This window comes from Nematostella vectensis, chromosome 5 (assembly GCF_932526225.1).
Source record: "Nematostella vectensis chromosome 5, jaNemVect1.1, whole genome shotgun sequence".
Taxonomy (NCBI): domain Eukaryota; kingdom Metazoa; phylum Cnidaria; class Anthozoa; order Actiniaria; family Edwardsiidae; genus Nematostella; species Nematostella vectensis.
In genome coordinates this window covers 9,080,209-9,104,401 of record NC_064038.1, presented here as the reverse complement: position 1 = coordinate 9,104,401, position 24,193 = coordinate 9,080,209, and the positions used below count along the sequence as shown (strand labels likewise).

The window sequence follows — 24,193 nt, the reverse complement described above, 5'->3', positions numbered from 1 at the left end:
TACAGTATAGTAGCATTAAGACTACCTGCTCCAGACCGTCAACATAATGCTATAAAGAAGCGAACGGAATATCGGGTAGCCTTTGTATTGCTTGAAATCATCGTTATTATCATTCATCATCATCATGATTCCATATAAACCATTATGTTTGGAGATGCGTCCCCTGTCGTCAGAGGCTCAAAAGCCTGTTGCTCTGTGTGCTGTCGCTTTGGGCTTAGCCCTTCAGACGAAAACAATGCACACTGTAATAAAGAGCCTCTGGTGTTTGTACGGACAAATCGCTAAAGACTAAGTGGATCGCTGATTCCCAACGGAGGTGAAGTGATATCATCATGTACAAATATCTGATAAAATAGAAATCACATATACATTGATAATGATCAAAACACAGTACGATCTCTCCTGATTTAGAATTCTAATATAAAAGTTATAAAAGCAAAAAACAGTATTTATCAAATCTAACTATTGTCTAACGCTAGTGTGGTGTTCGGCAAGGAACAAAGCAAAAAGAAACAGACTCGTGGTCTTCCACATTTAATACAAGATGGCGGATCTCTGACATGTGTTCTACCATGGTGCATTGCGCACCTTAACAATCCATAATGCAACGCGGCGGACACTACATTCCCCCCTTACTTAGCATTAAAGTCCATACTAGGAGCTAAATAACTATAACAGCTATAGTAGGGGTCCTACGCATGTATGTAAAACTGAAAAGAAAAATAAAACTAACAAAACTTATTGTAGCACATAATCCTTAAAGCGAACAGGTTGTTGCCTAGTGCGCGCAGGTCGCTGATTGTCTAGAGAACCAGGAGACGCTGGCATTTCAGCTGTACAATCAAGTGTGGACTGGTTCTGGGTCTCAGGTGCGGTTTGGTGTTCCTGCGCGATTTCAGGTGGAGTAGGCAGCATGTCTGCGGCGACTGCTTCCTGTGGTTTGATGAACTTCTTCATTTGTGCTACATTCCTCATCTTCCTATTTCCATCAGAATCCTCCAGTACGACTGCATTACCTGTCTTCTGCAAAACCTTGTAAGCTTCAGGCTCAAAAACTGGAGAGAGTTTGTTCTCGCGGCGAGTCTGTCGCAGCAGTACTTCATCGCCTTCATCAATTCCACTTGGCTCAGCATGTCTTCTAGCATCAGCATACTCTTTCTGTCTGAGTTTTGATAGAGCGTCTCTGTCCCTAAGTTTGTGTTGCCACTCTGACTCTGTCGCTCTATCCTTCGGAATCTTTACACTAGGTAGCTTGTCTCGGAGCTGCCTTCCCATTAAAAGTTCGGCTGGCGAGCATCCAGTTGCGGCATGGTTTGTTGTGCGATACTGAAAGAGGAAATCATCAAGCGCTTTCTTCCAATCATTTCCTTGCAAGTTTGCTATCCGAATCACTTTAAGAATTGTTCTGTTACATCGTTCCACTTCGCCGTTGCTCTGTGGCCAATATGGAACTCCTTTCTTATGTTCTATGCCTAAGAACTTTAAGAAATTCTCAAATTCTTTCGAGGCAAAGGGCGGTCCGTTGTCGCTGCGAACCGTGTATGGTATGCCATGTGTTCTAAATATTCCCTCCAGTGCCGTGATGACGTGTGGCGCATCGGTTTTCTTAAGGAGTACTACCTCTGGCCATCTGGAGTAGTTATCCACAACTACCAGCAAGTGGTTTCCTCCAGGTATCTCAGTCAAATCTGTGGCGAGGTCCTCCCATGGTTCTTCAGGTAGTTCTGTTGATCGAACAGGTTCCGGTTTGCCACGTGGTCCAACTAGCTGGCAGGGGTAGCAGGCCTTGATGAACTGTTCAGCCTGTGCATCCATCTGCGGCCACCATAGTTTGCTTCGCAGGCGGGATTTTGTGCGCACCATTCCTTGGTGTCCCTCATGAGCTAAAATAATTGCTTGCTTCCATAGGGATTCTGGTAGCACAATTCGGTTTCCACGCATCACTAATTGTCCGGCAATCCACAACTCCTTTGACACTGCTTTGTACAAGGTACCTGTGAGGCGGGTGAAGTCTCCACTTCTAATTGCTTCGCGTACCAGAATAAGGGTTGGGTCCTTCTCTGAAACAACCTCTACATGCTTTGGGGTCATGGCGACAGGTACTGCGGCCTTTGCAGTGCTAAACACATACTCGCTGGTTGCTTTAGAATCAGCTGTCTGTACTGGACCAACTGGTAAACGACTCAGGGCGTCGGCTGAATTTTCCTTTCCGGAAATGTGCCTGACCACATAGCTGAATTGCTGAAGGTACAACAGCCAGCGTTCAATCCTAGCAGACGGGGGTTTAGACGTTGGACCTAGGACTGAAATTAAGGGTTTGTGATCAGTTAGTATTTCAAAATGGGTTCCATAAAGGAACATGTGAAATTTCTCACAGGCCCATTTGACAGCAAGGGCCTCTCGCTCGAACTGTGAGTAGCGCTGTTCAACCTTACTAAGCTTACGACTTGCGTAGTACACTGGTCGAAATTGACCATCACCAGGTTGTCTTTGCTCTAGTATGGCCCCCAGGCCAACTGGTGAGGCGTCAGTGATAATCCTGGTCTGGGCTCCCTGTGTAAAATAAGACATGACTGGTGCACATGTTAGCAAGTGCTTAATTTGTGCAAATGATTCTGCCTCTTTGGCACCCCATTTCCATTTAGCATTTTTACTGGTAAGATCCCACAGGGGAGCAGAAATGGTTGCAAACTGTGGAATGAATTTGGCACAAAATTGAGCAGAACCAAGGAAACTTCTCACCTCTGATTGGTTGGTTGGTGCAGGTGCCTCGACAATTGCTTCGACTCTTTTGTCAGATAACTTAAGACCATCTGCAGAAATGGTGTCTCCCATGAAATCCATACTCGAGGCTCCTACCACACATTTCTCATAGTTGAGGGTGAGCCCGCTGTCTTGCAGCTTTTGGACAGCTCTTTCCAGGTTCTCGTCATGCTCCTTTTGGTTCCTACCCACTATAAGAATGTCGTCATGCATGTTGAAGGCTCCAGGGCAGTCTTTCAAAACTTGCCATATCAGGTTCTGGAACTTCTTGGTAGCCATGTTCACACCGAAGAGCAATCGACAGTAGCGATATAAACCTGTTGGCGCTGCGAAAGTAGTTTTGTCTCGGGACTCTGGGGATAACTCGATTTGATGGAAAGCCATGTTTAAATCCAATTTGGTGAAAATCTTTGCATCTGAGATTTCTTGTAGGGTTTCTTGCATAGTAGGTACTGGGTGTCTTTCTCTTAAGATAGCCTGATTGGCCTGGCGCATGTCCAAACAAATGCGAACATCTCCATTTGGCTTTTCGACTGCCACAAGAGGATTGATCCAACTTGTAGGACTGTTTACCTTTTCCACCACACCAAGCTTCTCAAGTTCCTCCAACTTGTCAGCGACCTTCTGCCTGCGACTAAAAGGAATCCTACGCAATGGTTGTGCTACTGGCTTAATATTCTGATCAATATGTAACTTGAGTTTAAAACCTTTAAGCTTGCCCAAACCATGAAAAACATTAGGAAATTTGGCCTTAAGCGCTGCTTTGCTGTTTAACTGAGTATTTATAGCTGAGGAATCTGAGCTACAACTATTAACCTGAACTCCTACTTTGAGTATGCCTAGAGCTTCAGATAATTCACGACCTAACAAAGTTGACGCTTTTCCAGAGACAATGAAAAACTTTGCGCGCTTATCCACATTTGTTTCTGGTACATGCACATTAAGCATACAACTACCCTTAAGATTTAAAGCATCACTAGACGAATATGCAAAAATTTGCTTGCTACTTGGCTTCAAAACAATGTCTCCTTTTGATAAGTCATTGAATGTCCTTTCTGACATAAGGTTACAGCTTGCACCCGAATCAATGATGACATTCTGTATAACACCTCCAATAGATATCTCCATAGTACCAGGCGGTGACTCTGTGTGCGTGCAGAATACATTAAAAACATCTTCTTCCTCTTCGCTATCAGTTTCTTGAACATCAACAGCTTCCACTTGTCTTACATGAGATGGCTTCCTGCCCTTTGATTTTGGTCCACTTGCAGACTTTGCTTTTCCAGATGTCTGCTTTGATTTGCAGCAGACCTTGAAATGTCCAATTTTCCCACATTTTTCACATTGGTGATTTTTGCTACATCTGCAGTCAGCAGCTTTATGACCCTGCTTATTGCAACGATGACATCTGCCATCAAACTTGGGACCAGCACTGTCAGGCTTCTGTTGTACTCTCAATTGGTTAACACCAGCTTGATCTGGCACAAGAACTAGTGCTTCTTTGTCATGGTACGTGTTGACAATTTCCAGGAGCTTGCTGAGAGTCAGACCTTCCTCACGAAAGAGTTTTGCTTTGAGGGGTTTATCCAATATGAAGGTCAAAATTCTATCTCGAATTTGACTGTCCTTTTGGTCGTTGTACTCGCAGTGTTCGCAAAGGGTTTGCAGTCTAATTGCAAATTGATGAATCCTCTCACCGGGTTTTGGTACCGCTGTCAAGAAGGCTTGCCTGGCCATCGGTACGTTTTTCTTGAGTTTGAAGTGTTGAGTGAGGGAGTCCATGGCTGTTTTATAGTCCTCCCCCTGTTGTTCAGCCGTAAAAGCGTGAAAAATTTCTCGTATTCCAGCTCCTGCTAGGTGAAGAAGTATTGCTCGTTGTTGTTTCGAGTCTTTGATGCCAGATGCAGTGCAGTAGAGCTCAAATTCGGACTTCCAGATTGTCCATCTTTGTTCCAGCGTGGCTGGTTCGCCAATGCAGTCGAAGGCTTTTGGCGTTGGTAATCCTGATAAACAGACGGCCATACCGGCTTTTTTTTGACAGATTTAACTTCAGTATGTGTTTATCCAGTTGTTGATCCCATCCTCGTCGCCAGAATGTGGTGTTCGGCAAGGAACAAAGCAAAAAGAAACAGACTCGTGGTCTTCCACATTTAATACAAGATGGCGGATCTCTGACATGTGTTCTACCATGGTGCATTGCGCACCTTAACAATCCATAATGCAACGCGGCGGACACTACAGCTAGTACTATGAAGGTACAAAAAGCGCCTTTGATTTAGTCGTGTCATTACCCATTAAGGCTCAATATAAATAGGTTATTTTGATATAGATACTATATACTGTAGAGATTAAGGGCCTGTTCACAGGTGGGGTACCCCATCTAACTGGGGTCAAGAAAACGTTGTGTTCACATGCCTGGGGTGAGGTTGCGAATGTGGGGCGTGGTGGCTAAGCACCTACGATAGAATGTAATAAACAAGATGGCGGATAGAAGACACGTTGTGGAGGTAAATGTTCTTTGGCGCCTTTTTTTTCCGGCTTCTTTGCAGGACGCTCGACGAATGAGACGAAGCTGTCGAAGCTTTTCGCTTTGATGTTGGCGTTGTTGTTTTTGTCCTTCCGCTTGCAAAAACCTCGTTATTAACGGAAGAACTCGACTCTCGGTCCTTTTCAACAAAAGATTCTTAGTTCTCCTTATCTTTATCATGGCCATTACTTAACTATTCTGGCTGGTTACGCCTAAAAAGTTCTCCTGATACATACTTGCATACTTGCTGCATACTACATGCAGCCATCTTGAACTTCGCGCGCTTTGCGAGCTTAAGATTCCCGGATGGAGGCTAACCCAAGGTAGGCGGGTTATCCCACTTCAGAGCGTTCACATGTTGAAAACTCTCGAAAACCCACCCCACCAAGGCGGGTTACTCGGCCCGGCGTCCCGGGTAACCCGCCTCGGTGGGGTCTCCAACCTGACATGTGTGAACGCAAACACGAAAATAAGAGAGATTATATGGAGAGGCGGGTTACCCCAGTCATCTGGGGTACCTCCATGGGAACAGGCCCTTAAAGTGTGACGCGCGCTAGCGTGGCAGTCTTGACAGTTTAGTAAGAACAATTGTGAAATACCATTTAGGACGCGAGTAACGTGCGAAAAAAGAAAACCAGAAACTAGAAAACCAGCGACACAAAGAAATGCTAGAATACGTCTAACACGGATTCGTTAGAACCCGAATACTTTTTGATACGTAGGCCTTCCATCTACACTTAACACGGATCCAGAGAATCCGGATACTTTTGAAAACGCGAAAATGACAACAGCGCTGTTTACCTATTTTTGCGCCCGAAAAAACGTCATCGTTGACACAGCTCGCTTCAATCGTCGCGTGCAGAAGCCTTTTTTACAAACCCTCTACCGGCTAGTGGACGATTGTAGTTATGGATCTCTAAGGGAATAATTAATAAGAGACCGAATAATTGTCGGAATCCAAGATGAAACCCTTCCAGATCGTCTACAAATCAACTCCGACTTGACTCTTACACGAGCTATTGAAATGTGCAGGCTTACTGAGATGAGGAAGGAAAATAGAGATGTGGTTAGGGGGGAGACAAGAAGTCAGAACGTAGATTTTGTCAAGAAAGTTCATCCGAAAACCCCTAAGCCTAAGAAATCCCAGCCCAAGGGGGGTCCCCAGGGGAGTGCCCAGGAAAAATCCAAGTGCAAGTTCTGTGGCAAACAGAAGCAAAGAATGACACCTGCCATAAGTGTAATAAGAGAGGACATTGGCAAGGCGTATGCCAGTCAAAACAAGCCAAGGGAAATGTCAATGAGCTTGAAGTTGAATATCCATTCATAGAAGAGGTGAGCAAATCCAGCGCCGAGTACTGGAAGGCAGAAATAGAAGTCAATGGGCAACCCATAACTTTTAAATTAGACAATGGTGCCGCTGTGTCGGTGATCAGCGACCAGGAGCCATTGATCAACTCCTATGAACTAGTCAAGCCTAAGGAGGTTCTGAGGGGCCCAGGGGGTTCAAGGCTCTCAGTTTTAGGAATTTGCATTGATACATGCTTGAAGGCACAGGGGAAAGAAATGAAAGAGACGTTGTACGTCATCAAGAATCAACTCCATTCACTGCTTAGCAGGAATGCCTGTGTGAAGTTAGGCCTAGTAGTGAGGGCAGACACTAATGAAGAGGAATTTACTCCCACCCCTGATTACAGAGCAGAGTTTCACAAGCTGTTTAAGGGACTCGGCAAGATGAAAACTTGAGCACCACATTACTTTGAGACCTGATACTAACCATGTTTGCCTGCTTACACCTAGGAAAGTATCTCACTTTTTACTTCCCAAAGTTAAGGAGTTAGACAAAATGATCCAACAAGGAGTCATCTCTCAGGTCACACAGCCCACCCAATGGTGTTCTGGTATGGTTTTAGTCCTCAAGCCTAATGGATCTGTCCTTATATGCCAACAGTGTATTCTGGAAACTCCCACTCGACAAGGAGTCACGTCTCCAGACTACCTTCATCACCCCCTTGATTTTGTTTTAATCGTGTTCTATTTGGAATCTGCTTAGCACCAGAGGTCTATCAGCGTACCATGTCCAACATCCTACAAGGGCTAGATGGGGTAAAATGTTATATCGACGACTTGCTGGTTCATGGAGAGACCCAGAAGCAACATGACGCAAGGCTTCGTGAAGTCCTTAGACGCCTACAAGAGGCGGGCTTGACCCTCAACGAGAAATGTAAGTTCTCCAAACCCTCTGTCAAGTTCCTCGGATACATAATTGACCAAAGTGGTGTGCGCCCAGACACGGCTAAGACCGAAGCAATCAAGAATTGACCAACTCCTCAGACAGTCAGATCTGCAGCGGGGAAAGTTGGGAAAGTTCCTCCCAAGCGTAGCTAACCTCAGCGAACCTCTAAGGCAACTCCTGAAGAAAGAGAATAAGTGGGCCTGGGGCGAGTCTCAGCAACAATCCTTTACAAGGATCAAGAAAGAGCTGACATCATCTAGAAGTCTATAACCCTAGCCGCCCAACTATTGTATCTAGTGATGCATCCAACCTGGGTATAGGGACAGTCTTACTTAAGCTACAAGACGACGGAACTAGAAGAACAGTATCATATGCATCCAGATCACTCTTAGAGACAGAGAAGAGATTTGCAATGATAGAAATGGAAGCACTGGCAGTTGGGCATGTGAGAAGTTCACCAACTATGTTCATGGCGTGCAGTTTACAAGGATTCATCCGGGACTTGAGAGAGTCTTCCGTTGATGTTCAACTCTGTGTGCTCCATTCAAGCTAATATATCTTATTACAACAGCTCGTCTGCTGCTATGAACATGCAAATAACATAAAAATACGTCACGCGAACCAAGTGATGCCTTTTCGGCGACACGAAATCTAGACACTTTTGAATCCGTTTTAGGGTGGACGGCCCCTAAGGGTATTCTGTCGTACTCCGGTACACTCAAGCATTTTAATGTTCTAAAATAGGCTGGGGCGAACACGCCATAAAACCGGTAAAAACGTTAGGGTCCATGCATCCATTACAACGAAGGCCATCACAAAGTATTTAATCCAAATTCATGCAAGTTTACGCAAGTTAACGGTCGTTGATGGGCGATAAAAATGCGACTTCAAATATGGCATGTTATGCTCTAATAAGGGATTGTCCAAGCTGGAAAAACAAGTGGGTCACGTGAGCCCAAGCACGTCCTTCCCGTTTTGTTCAAACGGTAGTGCGCGAGATGGTGGAAAAAAAATGCCCCGACGGGCAAGGGGCCTTGTTATAATGATGACTCTAAAATGAGCCCAAAATGCGTGATGATCTACCTGTGCTTTGAATACAAAGCAATTTCCAACGTCTAAACAGTCTATGGGAGGCCGGGCTGTGCACTCGTGAATTCCTGTGGTACTAAGAAACGAGTATTCCTTGGGCCGAATCAAAATGGCAGTCTATAATAAGCGAAGCATGGGAAGATTACGCGAAATTTCCCTACACTTTTTTTTATAAGAAACGTCTAATTATCAGTTGAGGCTGGGCCGTTCTTATTTTTGGGACATTTAACGCTCAATATTTAAGGCTCAATATGTTCTAAACGATGTTCTTGAATTTTATCAGGACTAAAAAGACAATTTTTTCTGCAATCTGAGCCTCGGCATGTTCTTAGCATGTTCTAAATATTTGGTGAAATCTCAGGCTGGACGTTCTTATAAAAATGTTTCTTAGAGTGCATTCAAACACTATTTTACATATGAAGAAACCGTTGTCGTTTTGGGGGCCTGGTACCGAGGAAACTTAGTTTCTTTTCAGGGACCTTCTCAACTAACTAAGATGGTCACAGTAACTGCTTTTCTCTCCTGGTTTTTCTCTTCAAGTCATAAAGTTAACAAAACCCCTGGGGTTCGCTTACCTAAAAAATTACAAGAATCATGCAGATTTTCCAAATAAGGAATAAATTAGTTTCCTTATAACGACAATTTTGGGCTCAATTTTCTATGGTATGCAAATATCCCTATAAAAAAAAAACGAATGACATGCATGTTTGACACGAAACGAGAAAAAGTCTTTGCTGATAAAATATCAATATAAAAAATGACTAGAGACATTTAATCTTTTCAATTCTTTCAAGAATTTGATAATTTGAAGATTGCAACATAGCCGATAATGTGAAATCAAAGTTCAAGCACCATTAACTGTGTTATTGAATTTTTTCCACATCCGAATTTCGTCTTACTTTTCATTTCATCAATATGTAAATTTCGATTATTTATGCTTAAAACTCGCACTTGTCTCATTCGGACAACAATAATTAAAACTAATCAGGAAACAAGACAAAAAGGAGGAAAAAGATATATGAAATATTTAGTGAAAAACATATCAGTTGTTATGTTAGCTAGCCTAAGCATTTGATTAGTTGAGTTGAAGTTCCTCTGATGTTCCAAGGTCAATAAGTAGCTTCAAAGAAATAACCGCCCAAACAACTAGCATTGTAATTTATACTCATTTGATTAGGGTTTATTCAAAGAGAACGGATGAGATGAGTTTCGTCCCCAGAGAGTCATTCTAATAAAAAGAGGAACTATAACAACTGATCCTGGGTCCGTGAAAATTAATTAATTGTTAAAAAAAGTCAATGAAAACAGGATTCCTTACAAATAAAAACATACCATATATACATATAGAATCTAAAGGATATTGTATGGGGCTGCTTACCCAGTCAGATCATTGCTTGTACCATGGCAGCGAGGTTGCTAGTAGATTGGTAAGCAATGTTTTAAAATACTTCCTGAAACTCACCAAGATTTGTCCTTAACTCTTTGTATTTATTGAAAACTCTCCACACACATCTCAAATATTACCCTTCAAATTGCGTGAACTCAATTCTTATCATTTAAAAAAATATAATCCTAGCGATCTTAATTTCCTAAAAGTTGACCCTTGATAACCGTTTTCGTATTATGTCTTCATCCAACAAATTAAGGTCTGTTGCACTGATACAATGTAAAATAAAACCCAAGAACAAACTAGAAAATCGGGCAGGGGGTATCTTTTAGGTTTAATCGCATCCCCTACAGGTGATAATGTCAGAACGGGTTCACCTAAAATTGCTGGAAAATCTATGACAGAAGGGTTTCACAGGTACTTATCTATGATAAAGCATTCTAAATCTTAGCATAATTTTGTCCAACAAAAAAGGCCAAACATCATAGAAGACCAGCAGTATACTCACAACAAAAACCAACAAAAACTTGGCAAGTTTACATCAGCTTTGAGGCTCTCGGATTTTTCAATTACAAACAAGGCTGTTTTTATTTTCAATTGAAACATTTGAGAAAACTTCAAATCCAAACTTTTTTCTGTTTGAGTCAGAGTCTCACAACAAGGCAGTTTCCCATTCATTCTTTCAAGATAACAATGAATTCAAGATTGGTATATTCTTTAATCAATAATTTACACCCCGCCTGAACTACAAACAGACAAAGTCCGTCAGAAGGCGGTTAAGGCAAAAGTTTATGCAGCTCGGTTGTGATTGTGTTGGACAAATAGAAGGGAATGGAGATGGAAAGACAAAGTCAAAAAAAATGATTGAAAGGTTAAAATCCTCAGCCTTTGCGCAAATCTCCCACAAGAACAAAATGAGCACACTACATGCGGTGAGAAATCTGTTAGCTTTCGCTTTGATATCAGGCCAAACGCTGCGTCTTTCGATAAACTCGCAAGTAGTTCTTCGTCCTAATTCTGGAACTTCTCCTTTAATCAAGCTTTACTCCTTTTTTTCACAGTTACCACACACCAATTCTACCAAACTTTTAATATATATAAATGTTTTTTTTTTTTAATTTAACATGCTATAATTTCTCCGTGTTTTTCTTGTGTTTTCGTTTAGCTTTTACTTACAGTATCTATCTTCGCTCCCATAAACAGAAAAGACTGCGTTAAGACTATATTGCATGATATAAGTAACTTTCATTTTATTGGTTTCCATGACATAATATTCCTGATACAAGTGCTACTAATTACTAGTCGATTCATATAAACCTTTTACAAAGTAAACAAAGGTTTTTAATTGCCTATTCCTTGGACGCTAACGATGAAGACTGTCTAGATTTCGTCGCTGCAGTTTGAATAACGAGAATCAAATAATGACAATAATTTCACGACTTAATTCAAACGTTGCGTGTGTGTGCTTTTTTTTCTTTTCTTGTCCTAACAAGAAAAGCCTCCAATTTTGACGAGCAAATTTGAGCGGTTTGTTTGTTTTTAAATAATTAAAAAGAGTACTTGAATTTTAGTCTAAACATCATTGATAATCTGCTCTTTTTCATTCCTTTGATTTTAATCTATACGAATTCAACAACCAAATGAACGAAAGCTAAACACTTTATCGATGAATTAAAGAAGAATGGCGTTTGAAAGAGAAGCTCAAAAAGAGCGGGAAAGGCGACGCGTCAGTGGTATAAGAATACGCGATCCACAAGAAATAGAGCTCTATACAACAGCTCCATACACAAATATCTTTTCCAGATAATTCCTTTAGAATAATCTGAGTTATACAAATAGAATCAGTGATACGTTTGGCTGCTGTCAGGTGGTTGGAACAGGTATCTAAAAACAAACAATTTTATTCTATTTTTAATTTTGGATACATTAATTTTCCAGGTTAAGTAAAGGTAGAACTGTTAAAAATGAGTCAGTTAAGCAAAAATGTTATAATTTATACAGACAAATCTAAATTTATATGGTTCCGCCGTCTGTATCTTGCAAAACCAGAAACTATCCCCCGAACATCATCCCCGATCTAGTGATTCTAAGGAATTTTTACACAATGAAATTTGTTTTAAGGCTGTTGACTAGCGACTATTTATTACGTCTGTCCACGTTTGCGACTTTTCCATTTTCTTTGGGCATCCCAAAGGCTTTCCCTGCTGTCATGTTTTGCTTGACAATCTCATGATAGCTTTTGCCTTTCCCTCTATTTTTGAATAAATCAAATATTGCTTTGTCAAAGCATCATGTCGGTAAGCTAGCAAGCGCACTCAAAATTAATATATCTTTGATTTTACAGGCGCGCAAGTAGTGATCACAAATTGATTAGCAGACAACTCGGTGTTACATTAAGCGACAAAACTTATCACCTTTTACAAAGAAATCAATACCTTCCAAAAGGAAAGCCTCGACTGGAGTGACTCCATACGGAGACTGTTAGCTTTTCGCATAATACCACACCAACAATTACATGCAAATCGATGAAAATCACAATATTATCGAAATTGATGTGACCACAGAGAATCGTGTCTTCACCGCTGTGATGATGGAAGACAGTCTAAAACAATCCCAAATTAATTTCTCTGTCTTTTCACACCCCTGCCATGACACAGAGGATATGTGTTGGATTTGCGTGTCTTGCACGACATTACTGGAGGAAGGGATTAAAGTTTTGTTTAACGATGTACTTGAATCGAGGAACCTGCTATTTGCAGATTTGCTCACGGTCTTACTGTCATTGCCTTTGATTGGAAAGTCAATCAAGGCGCAAACCTAATTTCCATTTTAAAGCGAATTTCCCTTACCGCTCATTAAAATTGGCGTAAAATGTTGAAAAAAAAAAACTCATTTATACTCCTTTGCTAATTATTCAATACAATTTCAAATAAAAGGGCTCGGATCTAATTGATTAAATTAACCTTTTCCTTTTCAACGGAAATCCTCAGTTAGTCTTGTTGCTTTTTTAATCCCATCTTTTCCCAACACTGCAATTTCTAAAATGCCCAAATTTAATTTGTCACCTTTAGAAAATACCATTACTTTAATTGATTCCACCAGGTGTTTGGATTTGCTATTCGCAAATCGGTACGATTTGTTTTCATATTGTTGAGTTTAGTTCTTCGATTTGCAGGTGAAATTTATCAGCGGACGCTGGGCCAACGCTGGGTGATTCATCAAATAACAAATATACTAGAAGACGACGCGTGCTCTTCCAAAGGAAGAACAAACCAAGTGCGTTATTGTGAAGTGCTGATCCACCTGTCATAACCAAAAGAGATCGCTCCACGCCGCTTACACTAAACCTAATTCCGGATAACAATTTACGACTAATTGGAACAACACACAGAGTTCCGTGTCTCGCCAAACAACCCCTAAAATAAAGGATCGGAATTGAGATTGCACAAGCAATCTTGAAGCCTCTGTTGATTGTCAAAGCTGTTGTCCGACGGCAAAGAATGCAAGGCACGAGTAAGTGTGACCCAAATTACTTGGTTCTCAAATAGGCGCAATCTGATTGGCGTGGGTGCAAGTGAGTACGTTTCGCGTCAGAGACAAGACCACGGTCGTGAAATTACTCGTTCGCGTCACTCACTGGCTTATAAAATCGTGACTGCCACACTCAGGGCTAGTAACCAGAAGGCCGAGCACTCCAATTGTAATAGGATACCAGTGGCTAGAGGACAGGCAAGAGCGGCTATATGAGGACAATCCACACGATAACAAAAATGCGCACCCGGGCTTAGAAAATATAACCGATAAACAAAGTATTCTAACCGTTATTGAAGCACCGTCTGGGAGCTCTGAAGCACGGGAAAGCGCAGTTATTGGAGAAAGGAAGAGAGAGCGTGGGAAGGAAGTAACAGTTGCATTTTTAGAAAGAGGGCCAATTTGAGACTCGAGCGAGAAAGGAGTCAACATGGTTTTGGGAATGGAACTTCATGATGCCATCCCTCTTGGAATTCTCGGATTTATTATCACACTTGAGAGCATTGTAGTTTGTTATATGGTCTACAGATACCGTATTCTCAGAACTTTTACGAATGGTTTCGTGGTGTCGCTCGCGCTAAGTGATATTCTCTTTGGCGCGGTTTTACTACCTGTGAATATAAACGATCAGACGTCCATATACGTGGGATACCTTATGTCAATTATACTAATGGCGAATGTGACAAATATGTTTGCTGTAACTTTAGATAGATACCTTGCTGTGATGAAACCTCTAATCTACCACGTCAAAATGTCTAAATTCTTCTACAAGATTTTAGCCTTTGCCTGGATCGTCCCAATCGGTGTATCTTTGATCCCCCTTGCTTATGGGACTAATGTTGACACGTTAGCGCATCAGATATTCTTGTTTGGGATCCTGATAGTGGGAATACTGATCCCGTATGTTCTGATACTAGCGGCCTATATCATGATTTTTAAGGAAGTCTCCCGGCAAGTGAAAAACCTAGCCAAGATGTGCACTTATCAGAATAATCATGAAGCCTTGAAAGAAGGAAAGAGGGTGTCCGGAGAAGCGAAAATGGCGCGCGTCTTCGCTATCATTGCGGGTATATTTGTATTGACTTGGCTACCTGTTGTTTATATGACCACCGTGCAGGCGATTAAAAGGGTAGACCTAGCTCCACCAGCTTTGGTAACTGTATCCTGGTATACTCTATGCCTTGGGGCCCTAACAAATGCTCCAATATACGGACTCATGAAAGCAGACTTCAGAAAAGTGTTTCAACGCATGATTAAATTGAGAAAATCGCGTTTCAATTGCGCGGAGACTTCAAGCTCGCTTGTCCCACCAGCTACTCCGGCGGTAAATCGCAACAACAATGGGGGGTTACCGTAATAGACGGTTTGGAGAGTGATCACCTGAAAGGTCTCCTTAAAACGGTCAGCGTGGCTCCTCATTGAACTCGCGCACGATTCACGATGAGACATGGCAACATTCATCAATTAACTCGTGGGCTGAATTGAAAAAGCGGCGCGCGGGCGGTACGAGCTCCCGGTTACGGTTTAATTTCGAAACGCAGTTGGAAAAGCCGCAAATGGCAGGTGAACGAATTTCTACCGCCTTAACGGGGATCAGGCGGCTGATTTTAAAAGCGATATCTGCGTAACTCGAGAATCGTGGATTTAACGGCAAATCCATGAATTCAAGTAGCCGAGGAACTATTAATTGCTGAAAAGACATAACGTGAATGGCAAATTCCGGGCCGAGATTCTAAAGATGTTGACATATTTCACTATTCATCGTTACAGACAGAGTAACGTGTTTTGTATAGGTAGACTTCTAGAAGTTTTGATCAAGACATCATCTTGGGGCTAAACACAGACACTAACTTGGCAAAACATTGCATATTTATGAGAGGCCTTTGTCATCATTTGAATGTTATCATGGGGCCTATGCATGCCTTAAAATCAAACCCGATCCAAACACAATTTTCCAGGGTACGAGCCGTAAGTGAGATTTTTCTCTGAGGTGTAGCGGTATGGAAGGAGATTTTGTAATAAAATAACAGCGGGCGTATGGTATTTTAATTCTTTTTGATGAGTGAAAGTAGATCTGGTTAAGCCGATCTGAAAGATAAGAAGCACCTAAAGTAAAGTATTGGAATTCAAGGACGCTTTTATAAAAATCCGTTATCTTAAAGTAAAAAGAAACTTAAATTTGAGATACGATTCAAAGAGATAATCTTGATATTAATCCGACAAAAGATTTTTTAAGCCAAAGCAAAAAAAATTGGATGTCATGATGACATCACGTAAAGGAATGCAAGCGTTGGGGATTTGAGTAAGGATATTAATATATTTCCCGCTCGAGAAAAACGAGTTGTTGTTGACAATTTTAGGCCTGTTTTATTAAATTCTTACCCATCATACAAAGCATTTTACGGTGAGTGGAGTTTGTGTTATTTATTTATTTATTTTTTTTTAAAAACAACTTCCGTTCTTATTTAGAAAATAAAAACGTTTATCTTGTTTACGAGTTTGTTTTTCGAATCTGAGAATAGAATAACAAAACAGTGAACAAACAAAGAATATTCAACGCTATGGAGTTTTGGTCAAAACGTTTCTTTTTTTCACCACTTCGCTCGTAAGCATTCTTAATTAAATATTTGCTTTACTCACAACTTTCAATCATCTCTCTTAATATCTAGGACAGCCTCTGTTTATTTTTGAAAGATATCATTTAGCAAGAGCAATTTCAATGATGTCGAGCGGTCAAGAGAAAATTAATCGCTAATTGAAGCTTCTCTTATAACCATTATAACTGTCTCACTTTTCAATTACTTATCCATCCATGTCTAAATACTTTAAGATATAAAGCTCATTTATTTTAATTAACGACTTCCGGTCTTTAAATCTATAATTATAGACACAAAACTACTTACACACATACCACAAGCTTAGCAATAAGCAGAAGAAACGTTGAAGGGAAATTGTTCAGTGGAAAAGAGCGGCTTTCAAATCTCGTCAAGTGAAAAAAGAAAAAAAGAGAGATAGAATAACGATCAACCACTCCTTTGTTATTGTTTACAATTAAAAAACAACGGTTTATTTGCAAGGAAACTTCAAAATAACAATCTACGAACGAAGTCTAGTACGTTAATTGACATCATCTTATTAAAAATATTTCGGTTACTTGCTTGAAACAGCCGATGCTCTCCGATGGAAACGGTGCTTTGCTTGACTTGGCATTGAGCGGGAACAATAGCGGCATAACTGGTCTTCTCACGTACCTCTCTTGACTCTCCCCCCAAGAAGAATAGTATATCAAGATATCGGGGTTCCTGTGTTAAAATTTGTAATAAATTCTATCTAAGCTTTCTATATGATAAATAATTCTGGTAGATGAGGGAGATGCTAAAGGCATTTGCAAGATTTGCTCATAATGGCTGCGTGATTGGCCTTTAACTGCTTACCTCTCCTCACCCCCCCCCCCCCCCCCCACCTCACCCAAGAATGACATACCATTCATAAAATTTATAACAGTTTCTAAGCTTCCTAAATTATAGATAATATTGGTGTTAGATTAGGGAGACGCTTTTTATACTCTTTTATATTGGTGTTCCCTTGGAGATAAGTGCTAACTTTCCAGATATGTACGATTACCATTATAATAAAAGGAAATTTAAATAGTTTTCACCTTAAACAGGCTATCTTCAGTAAGTTATGTTTATTTTTTGCATCCGTCTATGAAGCTCAGAAACAGATTATTGATGACAAGAAAGAACAAGAAAAGTAGATATTAGATAAAATGAGGATGACAGGTTAAAATGTTTACGAAACAAAGTGAAAAAAACAGAATGCGAATATTCTAAGGCAAAACAACCAAAACATCATACTTTATTTTTTCACTGAATCCCTTTTAGAATTTGGGAATCATCAATATAGAAACAAAGCGTGAGAACTGCTATCGAAATCTTCATATAAGAAAAAGACAACAGGAACCATTGGAATCACTCCTCGAGACAAATCCAAGGAAACGGCACTCTCAGTTATGGAAGGTTATCAAGGACTTTTGATTAATTCATATCAGACAAATGGATTAGAGAGTCATTAGGAGTTCGAGGATTTAAGGGAGATTGGGATCTCCTGAGACTTCTAAGCGTCAATGGTTTGAGTGTACAACAGGACAAACGACTTGAGACTCATTTCCGGACAAGAAAGCGAACAAAAAACGTAAGCACGGTAATAACCGCATAGTTAGATCACGCACTTATGCTATGTCGGGGGACGAAGTCGCTAAGCGATAAAGAACGTGAGAATTAAGTTCAGTCTGCATCCGGTATTACATGATGTGGTACATTTTTTATGGGGCGTATCTCATAAACCCAGTGTTAAAACCACCCACAACCCAAAGGTTTAAAAGCCCTAGATCCTGAGACCTCACCCAGCATCGCTGGCATAGCCAGGCTCGTTGTTGTTTTATGTGAGATGTGTTTTATGTTTATAAGATGTGAGATGAGAGTAAGAGGTATCATGTTTTTTAGGCTCACAATTAAACATTCAAATATGATGTTCAATAGTAGTAGTTTTTTTCACAAGAATCATATAAATCAATGACAGTTTTCTTTCTAAATGGTCTAAAAGAGCCAGGGGCAAGCGCGTGGGAAAACTGCGATGTTCTAAAAACGCTAGGGCCTGGGCCTGTTTCAGAATGGTGGCCTACAAAATCAGTAGCAAATACGAATTCCTGCAAGTTTAAGTGGAAATTCTCTACCTATAAGTTTCTAGGGCGACAAAAAGAGCGAAAAAATGTTTGAAGCGGACATCCAAATATGGTAATATGTAATGTCCTTATATGGAATTGACCGAGCAAGCTAGAAACAGTCGTAAGTGTGAAGTACAGCTATAGAATTCTGCAATAAATGTTGTTTAAGTACCTTCACCTTCGTCAAACATGGTGTGCACACTCGTATATCATGTGTGGTATTTCTGATGATGTCACGGCGTTTCTGTTCCTAAATAAATAATAGAGCTTTTGTTCTTAAGGGAAAAAGAGGAAATAAACTTTTGGGTATGAATTATTTGGGAAGAAAGGAAGTCTTGATAACGTCGGTAAACATTTTGCGGGGGAATGCATTCGGAAAAGTTTTTCAAGTTTTCTACACTGCGCATCCTTGTGCGCAGCCCCACATGTCTAAAGGCGTCCTGTGTGATACAATAACAAGTTGGAGTGGAATTGAGTTTCATAAGGTAAAATAATCTGCATTTCATTTTCTTTATTGGTTTTTTTTAATCTTTATTTAAAGTTTTATTTAATTTTGAAAAAATCGGTTGCGAGTTTTAAATTACCATATCAAGAAAATTTAGCCAAAAATTGTCGTTTTTGCCAAACGCGGTCACTTCCATATATTGAAACTAATATATTCCTTATTTGGAAAAACTGCATGATTCTTGTCATTTTTAAGGTTGCCGAACCGCAGGTGCTTCGTAAACATTATGACTTCTAATCAGAAGAGAAAAACAGTGACTGTGACCATCTTTAGTCAATGGAGAAAGTATCTGAAAAGAAACTAAGAGTCCTCGGTACCAGTCCCTCAAAAACGACAACGTTTTCTTCATATGCCTCACTCAGTGTGAGACAGGGCCCCCTTTTGACAAAAAAATGATATTCATTAGCAATATAATGTGCAATGCGTAATGTTCAGAGACACGAGCATTATACACAGATAAGTGACAATGGTATATTTCCTCTTTCCGTGTAATTATCAAACGGGACATATTCATCATCCATGGAAGGGGTTACAGAATTGTTCCGTCGTGTAAAACAGTGAACTCTGTGTCCCCTTGCACGCATGGTTTATTGCACCATGTGTTTTCGTGGTCGTCAATGGCGTCTGGTTATTTAGGTAAAGTGCATCCATGGCTTTTTTGGCCACATATCATTAAAAGCGGAGGAGTGGATCAAAAGATCCGATGTTTCGTAAGCCTACAAGCCGGCTCTCATTCGAGGTTATTCAGAAATGTTTTGAAATGTTCAGAAATGGTTCTTCGCTTCCTCGCCCCAGCGCAAGCGCCACAGGACTCCCAATATTCTCGCCCACGCGCCACAGGACTCCCAATATTCAAAAACAAAACATTTCCGAACAACCCCGCAACCCCGAATAAGAGCCGGCGAGCAGGCTAGATGTTTCGAGATGTATCGTCAAGCATCAGTTTTGAGCGTTAAAGCGACGAAACATAGGTAACTCGTTTTGTTTATTTAAATGTGGGGGGGGGGGGGGGGGGGGGGCAGAATATGTTTTGACGTACTTATGACGGAGGCCGAGAGCAGACGAGGTAATCTTTGTTATAGTTGTTGCGGAAAGAGATATGAAGAGTAGCATTTTGAGTTAAGGCAAGAATAAAGAAAACCCTAGTAGCCTCTTCAGGTCGCTGCCAGGAAAGCAATAAGCAAGGGTTAAATACCGAGGACGGAGGCGGTTCTCCGTATAAAATCAAACTAGTTTCAGGATAACTGACCTCCTAGAAAACCCAGGAGAAGTTGATGGTTGATTGAACATACTTCAAAAGCTACTAAGATATATTTTGTTCGTTTATTTATTCATTTATTCGTTTTGGGTTATGTTTAAGTATATCTTTTAAGACTCTAAAAAGTCTTTGGAGAAGTGTGAGGTAATGTAAATGGAAAAAGAGAAGAAGATCAAAACTAAATCACACTTTTAACATTAAGATTGAGCTGGGCTCCAAGCAATATTCAATATTCCCGAGGGAGCAACACGGACGTTTGATATCGAGGAGAGCTTCTCTTTTTTCCCATTTAAGTGACTCAGGTAAGCATTAAGCTTTCTTTATCCCTTCGACTAACAGGCAAATTAAAACTCGGCTTGCGCACCCAGGGCGGGCCAGGGGGGGGGGTAGGCTTTTGAATCGATTGAGAACAAAACTTGTTTATAAATCGATGACAATATCGTTGTAATAAGAGAATGTTAATGCGAGCTAAATAAAACGAAGATTTACATAGATATTCTAGGGGGAGGGGTCAGGCGAGGGCGCTTATTCCAAAATTCGATGTCGAAGGGGGTACTTATATTAAAGAGGGCACTTTTTCAAATCATTACGTTATACTCATTACGGTATACTATTTAGAGTTTAGAAACGAGTTCTTCGCGCCTTACAAGTACCTGCTTCGAATTAAAATGTTGATTTGTGACCGGAGGGCTAAACTTTTCTTGCCGGTTAAGACATCAGTGTGCAGACATGTTTCATAGGAACATAAAAACATGCGATATTTTCTTTTTCATAGCGTATCCACAAGCAGGTAATTTTTTGAAAGATTGATTTGCAAAAGTCACGTGATCGGCTGGATGACGTCCTCATTCAAAAATATTACCAAACAGCTAACATTGCCGAGTTTGATGTTTTGACCAAAAATGGTGCATTTAAGGCAATGTTAACTAACTTTAAGGTAACTTTTAAAATTTCAACTGTTTTAGCTTATGTTCCAAGCCTTTTAAGTGTATTAAAATACACTTGAGCATCGACCAAGCGGGGTGGCGTTTCTTTTGCACAATTCAAGGTTAATATCATGGTTCGTATCAAGTGTATTAAAATACACTTAAGCATCGACCAAGCGGGGTGGCGTCTCTTTTGCACAATTCAAGGTTAATATCATGGTTCGTAGTAAGTATTCAAGATTTTGATAACCATTTTTTTTTTACCTTGCTCATTAATACTTAACAGCCTCAGTCATGCGCCATTTTTTCCCTTGATAGTTACTCACTTTTGGGGAGCCTTGCGGACCCCCTGTGTACGCACCTAATGGCAAAGAAGTCTAGAGATTGGGCGCTTGGCCTATATTGGTAGGGATTTCTTCTAGATGGTCTTGGGTTAGGAGGATACAGGGACTAGGAAACTCGATAATGTTTATTAGGTTGTTTTGCATTTTGTAAAGAGACATGCCTGCGCTAACACCTACCGACTTCAAGGCCAGGGGAGGGGGGATCCCATAAATGCAGACTGGGTGATGGTCGTCAAAATCAAATTTAACCTAAGGGATAACACTTTGGGTGAAGTTGAAGTAATTTCCCAATCTAAGCACTAAAAACAAACAGAAGGGATGGCAGCTAGTAGAATTCTAAACCCTAATGCCCTAAAAGATAGGACGCGAACAGCCCTGTGTACTTTTAAGGAGAGTCCCCCCACCCGGGCTTCAAGAGTCCAAACGACACCAAGTCCATACGACACCAAGCTCGGAAATACTTACTCTTGGCTGGTAGGGGGGAGGGCTGGTATGTGAAAGTGACGAAACGCGCCATATGAAGAAAACGTTGTCGTTTTTGGGGGTCTGGAACCGAGAAATCTTAGTTTCTTTTCAGGGACCTTTTCAACTAACTAAAGATGGTCACAGTAACTGTTTTTCTTTCTGGTTACAAGTCATAAAGTTTACGAAGCCCCTGTGGTTGGCTCACCTAAAAAATTACAAGAATCATGCAGAATTTCCAAATAAGGAATATATTAGTTTCCTTATATGGAAGGGACCGCGTTTGGAAAAAAACGACAATTTTGGGCTCAATTTACTTGATATTACGGCTTTCTTTTGCTCCAACTTTTGGAATTTTGCGGGCACACCGGGGCAGTGAATCAAGGATCGGACGAGCCATGGTGGTACGTGCCCCCTCCCCTCCCCTCCCCTCCCTTAGACTGGAAGTTACACTCTAATAAAGGAACACTGCAAGTTTGGACGAGCCAACTAAAAATAATGGTCCGCTATGTGAATACCCCCCCCCCCCCCCCCCTCCCTGCCTTCCGCAGTTCAAAATGGCTACAAGCCTGGAGCCCATGGTGTATAAATATACTAGGTTTTTTTTTTATCGTGATTTTCCTTTCGGGTGAATTTAACTGCATCTGCCATGCTTTAGCCCAAGCTTCAGGGTTTAGAAGGTCTAGTCTCCATCATAGCCGTTCTGGACTCGTCACACGGGCGGCGCGTGAGCCCCAGAATGTCACTCAAGCGCACCTAGAGTGAGACTAGAGAAGGTCTTGTAGGAAATCGTGATCATCTGTAGAAGAGATATTCCTGTATACAACTGTGTCATCTGCGAAGAGACCAATGTCGGAGCTATTGCTCTTCAATGTATAGACGAGAGGAAAAGGGTGGTTTTGGGTAGAGTTGACAACGCGAAAACAGTGTAGCATATATCTCAGATTTATCTGTTGGCGGAGATTGGAGGAATATAGCCTGCAAGCGATAAGATGTCGCGGTGATTAACCAAACCGCAGTGGAAAAGAGCAGGAGCCTCGCCTGTACCGCAAAAATGATCAGATAAAATAAAACAGAAAGCACAATAACACCTGGTGTATCAACACCCTAACCCTACCATTTTTTTTCTGCCCACAATATAGCAGCACAAGCGGTGTTTTCTCCCACGACAAATTGTGTTATTATTTTTATTCTGACTCGGAGATGAAGAAACAGAGTCTGAATCTAGTAAATCATATCGTTAATGCTAATTATCATTATCGTGCTTAAATACCTCCACAACTTAACTGTAGCACTTTCTTATCATTGCATATTCCGCAATATGCATCTCGACTGATAGGAAACAGTAATTACCGTTATGATATACCCCTATCGCCATTGTGATGTACTAGTAAGTGTACTTTTTAATGATCCCCAGAAGTTCAGATAAACTCGCATTTTTTAAAACAGTGCTGTGTTCTCGCTTAGTGAGATATGATTGGGCCGGTGACAAAAAATTTCGAGCAAACCACAATATTTCGGGAAAGAATTCAATTTAACGAACCTTGATTGGAGCTCCAGGCAAAACCCTAAAGAAATAAATAACGAATAGCCCACCTAGTCGCGCAAAATACTCGAGCAACCCAGCTAGCGGCGAAAAAAAAAAAAAACGAGAATCCAATAGCCGCGAAAAAAAAAAAAAAAAAAAAAACTAAGCGACACAAAACAACAAAAATATCTATTACTGTTATGCGCTCGTTTTATTATTTATGTCGCTTTAAAGAGGTGGAACTTAAATTGTTGTCACCATACAGTAAATAACACATTTGGGACTAGAAAATAGTTGCGCTTATGGCTAGTGATGGTTGCTTTAAGAGGTATATGGTACAGTGTGTTTGAATGACCAATACTTTGGGAAATGGTCGATTACCGGCAATAGAGTTTTGCCGCTAAATAGATCACCCAACAACACTGTTAAAATGTCTTTCAATATGTGAGCTGATGCGAAGTCAGGTTATTAAACTTGAGGTAAACTTATTTCCAATTTTATTCTTCTCTTTTAAACCTCTTCTCAAGGGGGGGCCGCTTCATAGGTACCATTTGCTTGTGGATGTTGCTGAAGGTCGCCATGGAAAATCCGGCGGCTTAATGCTACTTAAAAACGTCACACGATAACCACACGCACTCAATATTGCGTCCAGAATTTTAAACCCTCTCACCAATGCCACAGTGGAAAGTTCTCCTAGTAATTCTCGGTGAGACTCCAATAACTGGAATTGATGTCATTCTCCTACCAGAGTTCGAGCTGGCGGAGTTGGACTATTGCGTGTGCTGGGTAAAGTTAGTGCTTGACTTGTAATTCCGCACTATAATAATCGGCTTTTACGTGTTTTAAAAGCTTATGTTAAATGCCCATCTAAATGGGCTGTCAAGTGGTATGTAATTCATCAGCAATATTCATGT

General features: G+C 40.8%; 1 protein-coding gene across 8 annotated transcripts in view; it reads left to right on the top strand.

The window, feature by feature from the left end:
- Window positions 1-15,573, top strand: part of LOC5518168 (histamine H2 receptor) — a 28,451-nt gene extending 12,878 nt beyond the window's left edge. For 7 of the 8 annotated variants that reach the window (XM_032362669.2, XM_048727679.1, XM_032362672.2 and 4 more), the window contains one exon: window positions 13,175-15,573. In XM_032362669.2, the coding sequence (XP_032218560.1) occupies window positions 13,961-14,887 (927 nt within the window). In that variant the 5' untranslated portion in view covers window positions 13,175-13,960 and the 3' untranslated portion in view covers window positions 14,888-15,573. Of the gene's footprint in view, window positions 1-10,575; window positions 10,932-13,174 lie in introns of those variants that run through there. The other variant, XM_032362671.2, reaches the window with a different exon arrangement.
- Window positions 15,574-24,193: the final 8,620 nt, after the last annotated feature.